Source organism: Zingiber officinale, chromosome 6B, assembly GCF_018446385.1.
Source record: "Zingiber officinale cultivar Zhangliang chromosome 6B, Zo_v1.1, whole genome shotgun sequence".
Lineage (NCBI taxonomy): Eukaryota > Viridiplantae > Streptophyta > Magnoliopsida > Zingiberales > Zingiberaceae > Zingiber > Zingiber officinale.
The window spans coordinates 10,441,719-10,454,178 of record NC_055996.1 but is presented as its reverse complement, the minus strand read 5'-3'; the positions used below and the strand labels follow the sequence as shown (position 1 = coordinate 10,454,178).

Genomic DNA, 12,460 nt, shown 5'->3' with positions numbered 1-12,460 from the left:
TATATGTTTAACTTCCACTGTTGGTTATATTATCAACTACCATCTCCTCGTATATATTGTTGGCACTAAAGATGTGGCAGTGGCGGCAAATGGTCACTATGGTTTTCATTCCATTACTGGTCTACTTGGTTTTGGTGAGGATGCACAACCGAGGGTGAGATGAGACCTTCTTGAGAAGATCACACATTTTAGAAATATTATATGAAGGTATATTCAATGAAGATGACCATGTTGGAGTAGTAAACACACATGTTGATTTGTTTTAATGAAGCAGCGTCACTCTCACATTAGATGTCTTTGTCAGAAATGTGTTATCTTGTTGTATCGAGATATAATGTTGCCCAAGTTAGTTTGTCTGCTCAATTATATTATGCATTTTTATCTTTGAGGACTGTCGTGGTTAAGCCTCCAAAGTGTATCTGTATTGCACATGTGAATGGAAATCATTTTATTCAGGTATGTTTAATTTCAGTTCAACAATATATATTTCTTAATTTATAATTTATTGCATTGCTAATTATTCATTTTTTGTGTATACTTTTTTTGCGAGGGGCATTCATTACCTTCCATTGTTCACAAGTAGTATGAATGTCGTTTTCTATGCACAACAGGATGAGATTTTGTCTATACTCATCAACTTGCACTGTATAATTATATATTAAGAAATAGTAGCATAATTCATGGTATAGACATTGTCATTTGAATGATCATTAAGATTTTTAATGTACTTATATTTACAAAATCTCGTCCGACAAACATATTCATATTTATAAAATCTAAATAATAATTCTTTGCAATAAACATACTCATATTATCAAAATAACATTAAACATACAAAAACTATACTAATAATCCAAAAAACTACATAAAGTTCAAAATGTATACCTATAATATTAAAATCATAAATTACATAAAATAATTCAAAAGCCCGTGAATGTCATGAAATGATTCAAGATGGTTATACATGCAATACATGAAAATCATCGTCTTCTCACCTAAGGCCTCGCGACGAAGTAGGTTGTTCATTTTTGTATTCATACAATGTCAGTCCTTGTAGTACAACATATGTTTGCTGCACTGTTGGCATCACTTGATCTAGCGTTAGACTCTCATCGTTAGAATTCCATCATTGCACTATCAACCCCAGCAAATTGTGTGCAGTCATGATTCGCTCCAAAAGTTGGATAGCATCCACACCTACCATCCTATGAATATAGGTCGATCGGTGTTATGGGTTCTTCACAATCAGATGAGAGTACTTATTGTACCATTACATATACTCCGAGAAACCCTCCCATGTAAGGTCAGCCAATCTACCACGATGAGTATATGACAAAATATGACTATCCCAAACTACAAAGTACCCTCCAAGAACTCCCCATAAGACATTGTAATGGACATGTGTATTACCTCTTCTTGCACTAACAAGAACAAAAGGGTCTAGTGGAATTGTATGCGCATGCCCAAATTGTCTGAGCATGCGATCAGAATGGTATGATTCCACAATTTTCAATGATATTATGCCGCCATAGTAAAAAGTAACTTTGGGATATAGAAAGATATGCCTCACATCAACATAAGGATCCCAAATGACCTGCAAAATATTCACATTATATGACGCTAAATCAAATAGTTGAATAAGTATATAAAATAAAAATAAATAAATAAAATAAGTTAAGTACTGACATCATTCAGATTAAACGAATTCAACCACTCTCTATATGCTTATACACCTTTTAACGATGCTTTGGTATGTGTCTATTGTAACCACCTCATCGCAAGGAGTTCTCTAACATTATATTGTAGGTTGTGAGGATGCCTAGTTGTTAGGAAGTGTTCATATATCCATACCTACATGTGAGAGAATATATTAAATTTAAGGCAATTAAATAACAAAAATAAATATACATATAGAATGTCTATTACCTCTAACAAGGTCAAATATTTAGAAATTTATTTCACCCCTATCCTAGATGCGAGCTCCAACTGTCGATGTAGATAAGCTAAAGTAGTAGCTCCCCATGCATACCTACGTGCCATACCTATATCCTCGAAAAAAAAATCCAAGAGGTATGTTGAGACTTGAGTACAAGTCTTGCCAGAATAAAGAGTGCAACCTATTACATATAGTAAATACGCCCTTGCTGAATATGTTAGAGTGTCATCATCAAAATTGTCAATAATTTTATGACTAAAGTTCTGTCCAACCACTCTAACTTCATAGACGAACCCCTCATACCCTTCAAGGACTTATTAATTTCATTCAACGTCACACCGAACAATCGACTAATCTGTTGATGAATGTAACATTTGTCATCACTTGTAGAATGCAATGGAATTTCTGTCATCAATAGACCAAGAAGATAATACACGTCGTCTAAAGTGATTGTCATCTCTCCAAATGACATATGAAAGGTATTGATCCCTGGTTGCCAACATTCTACAAAAGCAACAATTAAATTTCTATTCGACTTCTGGTATGGTAGCTCCCTCACTTGGTCAAGATAGGAGTCCTTAAATAGACTCCTCCACATTTGAACTGCTCCTGATTTGAAGTCCCATTACAGTAATTTAGTTGTATGACATAGGCATTTGAGCACATCTCACTCTTCACCAAACCAAATTTTTGATGTTATGTGTGTTTTAAAACCCCACAATCTGGCGATGGTCCACACAATATTTCATCATCTTCATTATTTCCTCCAACGAGATCTTGCTCTACTTCACCCTCATTCATTCCTAAAGGTAAGTTTTATTGTGGAGGAATCTCTTCATGCACATCTTCTTATTGTGGTACTTGTGGTGATACCTCTTCTTGGGATACTTGTGATGATTGTACCTCTCGTGTAAGTCTCTCTTTTTTGACACTTTTTGTCAGAAGCCGTTGGTTTATTCCTTCTTGAAATTGTCTTCAACATTTTTACTGCACATAAGAAACAAATGAATTACATATACAATCAACATGTATTGTTGAAAGTAAACAGAGTTGTTCACTACTCAAAATCGAACAAAACACAATATGTTCAGAAACACACAATCGAACAAATTCGTCGGTGTTCAACTGCTAGAGGTCAAACATTTTGTGTTTCGTTTGGCAAACAAAAATTGAACACATTCGGTTATGTTCGGTGGTCATCAACTGATCACATTGTGTTGCGTTCGATTGCCTATGATCGAATAGATCCTAATACGTTTAGCCGATGGTAACCGAACATGCAACAATGTGTTCGGCGGACTAGGGCCGAATGAGGCACAATTGAAATTTGAGATTTTCATCATGTCTCTGCCATACATTTTATTGTTGGAGACCGTTGGAGCTCGGCTAGAAGGGGAGTTGAATAACCTTGCATAATATAAAAATAAAATGCCCTTCTCGTACTGGTAACTTTAAACAAACACTTGCATGAATAATTAAACAAACAGAAAGAAACTAAAAAAATGAGGCTCATGGATTTGACTTGGTTACAACCGGGGAGGTTGTTAATCCAAGGAAGTTGAAGCGCAATAAAGATATCCTTCAGGCGGAGAAGCCTCTTACAGCATTCAAGCATAGAAAATGAGAAGCTAAACTAAGTAATAGAAATGTACAAGTGTTGAATATCAAATTGCTTGTGTTGTCTAGTTTTTGAACGAAGGTTTTATTTATGGCCTTGGTCGGGGCGCTTGGAGGGTTCCAGGTGTCTAGAAAGGGATAAAATTTTATCCCCTTCGCAACCGATCACGATCAAACGTGATCCGATTAAAAGTCGCATTCTGGATGCCCGGAAGGGTTCCGGCGCCCGGACCCTTAAAGTCAACTTTGTTGACTTTTTACGGTTCGGGCTCTCTGCTTTGGTTCTGCTCGCCTCGGTCCAGATCTTCCGCTTTGCTCGCTTGGGTGATTTCGGCCAATCGAAATAAGGCTCACCCGAACCTGATTTCGGCCTTCTCGAGCAGGCTTCCGCTCCGGCTTCTCATCCCTCGGAATCGTCGCGTGCTTCCTTCTCGTCCGCCAATGTACTCATCTGCAGCTCTTCATCTCTCGGACGCACCGAGCCCGTCGGCTATCTCTCGTGCCGACCTTCTCACTGGTTGCGTCTCTTGCTCCCCGAGTAATTTCCCGCTCCGGCTTCTCGTCTCTCGAAAACACCGTACGCTTCCTTCTCATCTGCCGGTGTACTCTTCCGCAGCGCCTCGTCCCTTAGACGCGCCGAGCCCGTCAGCTCTCTCCTGTGCCGTCCTTCTTGCTAGCTGCGTCTTTCGCTCGACTTCCTGTGCTCCTAAGTTCCTGCACACTTAAACACAGGGTCAAAATATCACATGACCTAACTTAACTTTTTTGATCACATCAAAATAACCTGAGGTTCCAACATTCACAATTTCAACAACCCAACATTCTAAAGTCTTTTATGTAAAAAATATCATATTCAAATAAGTTTTTATACTCATAAATGAAAACTAAATACAAATCTAACAAAAATAAAATTTACTTATGCAATGATACTGTAGAGTAAAATGAAAGACCAAATGAGAACTAATCTATATAATTTGATCACCATTGTTTGATGGTGTTGCTAGAAATTGAGTTGCCCAAATCTGATTGATGTTTGTGCACTGAAGAGGTGAGAGAGGCGAAGAGGAGGAAGGGAAAGTTAGAGATAGAACTGTAAATGAGCCGAGCCGAGCTTGAGTTTGGGTCAACTCGAGCTTGAGCTCGAGAAAATTAAAGAGGCTTGGTTTAAGCTAGTTTCTGAATTTGAGCTCGAGCTTGGTTTGATCATTTAATCATGGGTTCGAGCTCCGCTCGAAAATAGTGAATTTAAATGTAAAAACAAGTGCGCACAAGTTAAGATTTGAATTTTCAACCTCTAACAACCTTATGAAACACTCTAGCCACAAACGCCTCCTCAACTTATTACTTAACTTTAAAGTAGTAATTATTTTAAATATTAAAATATTAAATTAGCCGAGTTTGAACAGGCTCGACGAGCCTTTGAGCCAGTATTAAATGGGCTCGACATCAGCTCGAATATTAAATGAGTCGGCTTGAGCTCAGCTCGAGCTCGGTCAACTCAGAGTTCGAGCCGAGCTTTGACCGAGCCGCTCGCGAGCAGTTTGACTCATTTACCCCCTTAGTTAGAGATGTAGATTTTTTATACTATGTTTTTTTAAGGATATGTAGGATTTTTAGAAAGATAAAATAGAAATATTATTAAATGCAATGGTAGATCTAGAAATTTAAGCATGGAGGAACGATTGTAATCTGAGCTGAGCGCGATCAATTTTTACATGAAATAAGAGACGGTATCCTCTATCTCTATCCATGAAACTCTATGATCTCTGTTGAATCCGTCCCTGATTGTATGTATTTAGAAAAGAATATTATAAAAAAGTTATTATAGATGTATTTAGAAAATGAGGTGCGTTCAATAAATGATTTCTAAATATGATAAAAAGTTATTATAGATGTATTTAGAAAATGAGGTGTGTTCAGTAAATGGGGATGTGGATAGCCCCTCCCATCGATAAATAGCACCCAAGCGACCCGCCGGAGCACACAGCATTCCTCCGTCGATTGGTTGGTTAGTAGCGATGGCGATCTCGGTCGGTCGTTCTCCTTCCTCCACTGCTCTCCTCCCAAAAGTACGCTCGTTCCATTTCCTTCGCTTTCTCTTCCCTTGATCTGTACTTGCCTCTCTTTGCGCTGGATTTATTTGGATAGGTTATTGTTCTTCGATTAGGTTTGCAACTGGAGATGCTCTTCGCGATCTCCTTCCATCCTCTTGAACGGAGTTCCTCGATATTTCACAGGAGTTCGGATGTCGGCTGGCAGTGGTTCATACCCTATTGGCACTGGTAAATGTCCAATTTTGTGAGTTTTCATGTGATTGCGGGGTTGGATGAGGATATCAGTAGCTCTATGTTTTTGGTGTTCCTAGATTTGAGAAACGAGCTGGATGTTGTTTCAAGCTTCAGCGAGATTGTCCCTGATACCGTGGTCTTCGATGATTTCGAGAGGCATGCCTCAGTTAATCCTTGTACTTGTTGTTCAAATTCACCTTTTTAGACTTTGATGTCCTGTTCATTTTTATTTCAACGTGGAATCTGGCCGCAGGTTCCCTCCAACAGCTGCCACGGTAAGCTCTTCACTTCTCTTGGGGATTTGCAGCCTTCCTGACACCAAGTTTAAGGTGAGAAATTCTAAAAAAATGTGGACTAAATTTGTTATTGAGGTATAGTTTCTAAACTTATTGATGGTAGAGTGCCATAGAGACAGCATTGGCTGCTAATGAATGCTTTGGACTAGAGGATTCTAGCGAACGGTTGTCTTGCTTCTTCGACAGGGTTTGTTATTACACTACTTATTTATATAGATGGATGATCTTCTAAGAAATTCTTTGTTTATTTTTTTTTATACTATAATAAGAGGCAATAATGAACTTGGTCAATTGGCAGGCCTTAGTGAATGTGGGAGCTGAGTTAGTTAGATCAGTCCCTGGGAGGGTGTCAACAGAAGTCGACGCTCGCTTGGCTTATGATACCCAAGACATAATTCATAAGGTAAGGACGTAAGGTTAATCATCTTGGATTTTTTTGCTTGCTTGATATGAGGTGTTGGCTTCTTGATTGCTTTATCTTTGTATTTTGTTTGCACTTAGATTCATGTTAAACCTGTCTGGATTTGTCCATGATATATTTTCTACAAACTCCATATCAACTTTTGCATCTTGGTACCATATACACCTCGTCTTTTTTGTGGGTTGAAAAAGTAGTCAAGGGGCACGCCTCTTGGCAGGAATCCTGATTATTTTTAAAATCATCAAATGGACAACTAATGTTTTGATTATTCTCCAAAGGGAACCCCCCACCATCTCTAATATGCCCATTTTACCACTCCTTTGGTTGCACTAAGATTGAAAATTGTTCATTTTATCTAATTTCTCTTGTAACTCTAGACATGCTACGAGTGAATATTCACATAAAACTGCCTCCATTACTAATTTAAAAAAAAAAACTGTTTGTTTTTATAAGAGTTGGGATGATTTTTGTTTCAGTTGATAAAAGTGAACAATTTAATTGAAATTGTTCACTTTTAATAAGTATGGATAAAGAGAGGAACAATCGTTATACTTGAGGCAATAGGATGCTATTTTGATAATTTTCCTTTTCATGATTTTAAGTATAAAGATTACTTCTTTGATATAATTTTGTCCCAAGGCTCGTACCATTATAGGGTCTTGTGGTGGTCACTGGATGTTAACTTACATTTCGGATTAGGAGACTTTGTGACAAGGGCACTCTCTTTTAATTAGAGGTAGTTCATCATTGTAATTTCTTTGGATACTCTTATTATAGTTTGGATTTGATCCCTGTTCGAAGCATTTGTTCAGATAGGGGACCATAGATTAATGTAAAAAAATTGATCTGATGCGTGTAGCACTTTCTGTAATGGAATTCCAGGTCAATCAACTGTTGAAGCTATACAATGAATTAGAGGTTTCTCCACAGCGTTTACTTTTCAAAATTCCTTCAACTTGGCAAGTAAGACATGAATTTAGTTTATCTAGAATTTCTAATATTGAATGAATTAGTATGCAAATATTGGCTGATTCATGTTCAATCTATTGTCTTCGATTAAAGATTTCCCCCCTATATTCAGGGAATAGAGGCCTCTAGATTACTGGAATTGGAAGGAATACAAACCCATTTAACCTTTGTATACAGGTATTTACATTTTCTAATAATTCAAAAAAAAAATACTAGTTCATCAAAATTGAAAATTAAGAATTTGGTGGGACAATGAAATTGCTCGAGTAAAAAAGAATTTGCTAAAAGATAAGAAAAATAGAAAAACTATTTACTATTTTTTTTTTGTCAAAAAAGAACAAAAACTTGAATATATTTGGAATTGAACAGTTTTCTGAGAAAATAGGAAGCTATTAAAACATTTGCTAAACAAACATATTAGTCTATATTTCAAGTGAATTGATTGACCTTGTGTTAGCTTTTGCGGTTTCAAATTTAAACAATATGGGAGGTTAAACACATATTATTTATTCATTATTGATTAACCATGGTGAGTTGTCAAATCTTTTATTGGATCAAGTGATCCCATAACCTCTGACATGGCTCTGCCCCTAGACTTAAGGGCATTTAAACATTCATTTCCCATAAATAAGATACTGACATACATAGTCATAATTTTTTAAAATAAAACTTGCAACATATTTTGTGTCAAGTTTTAAGCAAATGCATTGTCAACCATTTTATAAAAACTTTTTTGGTACTTTTATTTTGGAAATGCTGTCGTTGATTAACTGCAGATTTTATATGTCTGACCTCTGAAAAAAAAGTTCTTGACCCCATTCCTCCATTTTTTTCCAAGAGTATTTCCATACTAAAATCATAGAAATTCTGTGTTTCTTTTCTCATTTTATTGCCATTGTTTGAATTTCATGTTATTTGAATAATTAACTGCTTGCTGTTGTTTACTAGTTCAAATGCAAAATCATGTCATTTGGGTACTCCTTGTTGATTGCACATAGACAAACCTTGTCCTTTTGCCCTTATCTATTTAATCAAAGAGGATTTTCAAAATTCCAACTTAGCTTCTTGTTGGTCATTGGATTATATCATCCATTACTTTGCAACAACGATAACAAGTGTAGCTGTCATTTTTATGCGGGCAATTCCATCTTTGGGCTGTTCTGATCTTTAATGTTTTTGCCTCCTTTGAAGTTTTCCTCAAGCAGCAGCTGCAGCTCAAGCTGGTGCATCTGTTATCCAGATATTTGTTGGCCGTATTAGGGTAATTCTTGTGTTGATTTATTATGCCTTAAAGTGAATATTCTTATAGTCAATATGAAAGTACACTTCAGGATTGGGCTCGCAATCACTCTGGTGATCGTGAGATTGAATCATCTAGCAAGAATGGTGAAGATCCTGGATTGGCTTTGGTGAGTTCAATTGTTCTCATCTGGTGAAAGTTTATGTAAGAATTGATATTATGTGGCTAATGAGATAGCAATACCTCGTGAGTCTCATGAAAATGACTTTACTACAGAAAATATAACTCTATTCGAGTGGTTTATCAGAATCATTTCCGAAAGCGTGTTAGAATAAGATTATAGACACTTCATTGGTCAACATTTTGTAGATCAAGTAATCAATATAACAAGTTTATCTAATAAAAAATTAAATTGGAACATTGAGAATAATGTTTATCAAAATAAGTTTTATGACTCCTCTTATATAGGTTATACTACATGATAAGTGTTGACCTAGGGATGGGTTGACGGGTGTGCTGGGGGCTAGTGAATCGCCTTTTGCCACACATAATACAAGATAAGAGGGGGCCAGCCATTTCGAGGCACCCAGGTCAGCATAGGACCTTTTTGCAAAATTTACAGAAATATAATACAAGATAAGAGATAACTAGTCCATGCGGGATTACCATTTTAACAATTATTCAAAAACAGTAGACAGTCAATGATGAATTCAGGAACCAACAATAATTAATTTGTGAAAATATTATTATGATAAACATAATATTATCATAAAAAAGACGATTACATTCTATTATTACCATGCTAGGTCTAGAATAAAGAGTCTTACGCCTTGACATTATATAATCATGAGACTTTAGGAATGTTTATATATCTAAATGTTTAGCCACCTGTTGAATAGAATGTTACATAAGGATGAATTTTAAATTATTTAATTTTTCTTCTTTTAGTTACTATATAATTCTGAATAAACTATTACTCATAAAAAATAATTAAAAATGATAATATGATATGGTTAGTAGTTGGAAAAGCTAGGAACATTGCACTATGTTTAATGGAGAGTAATTTTCTTAATGAAAAAGAGAACAAAAATGATCTATTACATTTGTGATTACATATAAATATTATCATATTGAACAAAATTTCTAGAAAAAAGACTGAGTAGAAATATTAAAAAAAGAGCTAAAAATATGTTTCATTCAATACTTAAAACTTATAAACAGCCTAAGGATTATAAACTTTTCTCCATGAATCCACTGAGCTCTGCTTATATCCACCCATATATATAGCTAAAAACAATTTTTTGTAAGGCCAAGTTTTCAAAATAATATGCTAAAGAGGGAAGTGAGGTAGTTAAATACATTTCTAGGGAAGGATAGGTAAGTAATGCCTCACTCGTGTTCTCTTGGAGTGAATGAAATTATGAGAGAAATCTTTCTTGATGTTTCCTTGGTGAGAAATATGTTTGTTCTGAAATTGATTTTGTATACAGGTAGAAAATATAAAAATAGTCTGCTATTCGTCTTTTTTTTTTAATAACAACGCAGGCTGAGAAAACTTACAACTACATTCACAAGTATGGCTACAAGTCAAAGCTGATGGCAGCTGCAGTTCGGAATAAGCAGGATTTATTTAGCCTCCTCGGGTAGCCTTTATTCTATCTTCTTGTATATTCTGGGATTTGCATTGCTCCTGTCAATTGAACCTTAGGAATGTTTCTCAGAATTGATTACATAATTGCACCTCTAAAGATTCTAGAGTCCCTAAAAGAATCTGTTACTGATCCTGAGGAACGTTATTCTTATGTGAGAAGGCTAGCACCAGGGTCTGCTAGTGTGTACAATTTTACAGAAGAAGAGGTAAGATTTTAATTCTTCTCTATTGTAAAAATTAATTATCCATTTTTGTATGTGTTTGTGATTCATTTTCATCAAATTCATATTATGCTTGTTTTAAGATATCTGTTTGATTTTACAAATTAAGATTATGCGTGCTAACTGGTGAGGAGTTCCCCGACCAAATCTGCTTCTGAAACCATGTCATCCTGCCATACTATTACTGTGTTACATCCCATACTCTTATTTCAGTTAATGAAAGATAAAGATGCTTTAGATGCATGAACCATGAGATTGATTTCACTTTTGTACACTTCTATTTATTAATTACGTCAACCATTACAACCAAGCCCAAGTACCTTGTAACAAATGTAGCCAATTGGGATTTTGACTGTACAATCTACTACTTTTTTGACTTTCCTGTACTCCATAATTTATATTTATGTTCAGTTCCCATATCATGCAGGAATTGAGATGTTGAATTGGAAGTCTTGCAATTAAATCTTAGTATAATTAGAACTGAAGTCTGTAAAATGATAACTATTTATACTTTAAAGTTATCAGTCAAACGCTTAAGTTGAGCGAAACAAATTGGTGCATTGATCAAGAGGAGTACTTGATGATGCTCCTCCTTCCTCTTGTTATATTATATTTCAACAATCTTAAAGCTTAAGAGAGGGCTCAAATGTCAAGATATTTCAATTGGGAACTTCTTAGTATTTAAGCACATTATATTGATGATATAGAACTTGAGAGGGGGGCACTGCATTAGATGATATTGATTCTCAAATCCACAACCTTTAGTCAAAAGTCCTTTGCATCTAACTCACTTACCACTAGACTTAGCTATTGTTGGCTCTTCCTATTTTCTTTTACATGTTCTATCATGTCAGCAAGGGCGAGAGAATGGCAAGTCACTTAGGTCAGGACATCTTGCTATTTAAGCATATTGTAGGAACCTTATTTGGAGTTACGAGATTTACAGGTCTTCACACCTTCTATGAGATGTGAGAGATTGTTTGAAGGTTTTCCCCTCCACACTTTCTACTCTTTACAAAACATCAACATCGAAATTGTTTGTTGATTCATATGCAAAGATTCACTGTTATATTGCATGAGGAAACTGCTTCAGATGTTTGTCTTCCATGCCACAGCTTGTGAAGTGGGATCAAAGGAGTTTTGCATCTGCAATTGGACCTGCTGCAGAGGAGCTTCTGGCTGCTGGTCTTGAAGGGTATGTGAACCAGACCAGGCGCATTGAAGAGCTTTTTGGGAAGATCTGGCCACCACCCAATGTCTGAACTTCATACCTTTCTGAAGATAGAGCTACCAAAGAAAATTACAAGTTGGAAGATAAAAATTTAGTCGCACCAGGTTTTCTTGGATTATCTAGGGTTATGTATGAGCCAGTTGTTCTGAACCTACATTGGTTTAAGGCAAGATCAGTTCTGTCCATCGAGTTGAGAATTAAAGACCGGTTCGATACCATTGTTTTTGTCTTTATTTCTTTCTTAACGACGTTCAGGTTTCTCAGACCTTTGCTCAGAGATCAAACAAAAGGAGTCTGATCAGGTAGGCTAAGGAGTAATTCTGTTGTTTACTTCATAAACTCTGGATTGTTTTTGTAGGATTTTCATGGCTGTATTTACGATGAGCTAAATGAGGAAGTTACATGTTCCTTTGCGTGTTAGTTATCAGATCATTATTGTGGCAAAAAAATCGAATATGTTCGTCTCCAGCTCCCCCGTCAATCCGTCCCAAGGTCAACACGGAAGAGGTAAATCACGGTTGGTTACTAACCTTTGGAATAGTGACTAGCACATAAAGGAGATATTTATTTCAATTTTATCGAGATTTAAA

The 12,460-nt window shown here is 36.0% G+C and overlaps 1 protein-coding gene across 1 annotated transcript; it reads left to right on the top strand.

Moving 5' to 3' along the window:
• Nucleotides 1–5,459: 5,459 nt before the first annotated feature.
• LOC121991940 (transaldolase-like) lies at nucleotides 5,460–11,939 on the top strand. The gene is made up of 13 exons (XM_042546026.1): nucleotides 5,460–5,622; nucleotides 5,721–5,835; nucleotides 5,919–5,997; nucleotides 6,095–6,170; nucleotides 6,241–6,324; nucleotides 6,436–6,540; nucleotides 7,441–7,521; nucleotides 7,640–7,704; nucleotides 8,719–8,788; nucleotides 8,859–8,936; nucleotides 10,313–10,410; nucleotides 10,489–10,624; nucleotides 11,755–11,939. The coding sequence occupies exons 1-13, from the start codon at nucleotides 5,572–5,574 to the stop codon at nucleotides 11,899–11,901; spliced, it is 1,185 nt and encodes a 394-aa protein (XP_042401960.1). The 5' UTR covers nucleotides 5,460–5,571; the 3' UTR covers nucleotides 11,902–11,939.
• Nucleotides 11,940–12,460: the final 521 nt, after the last annotated feature.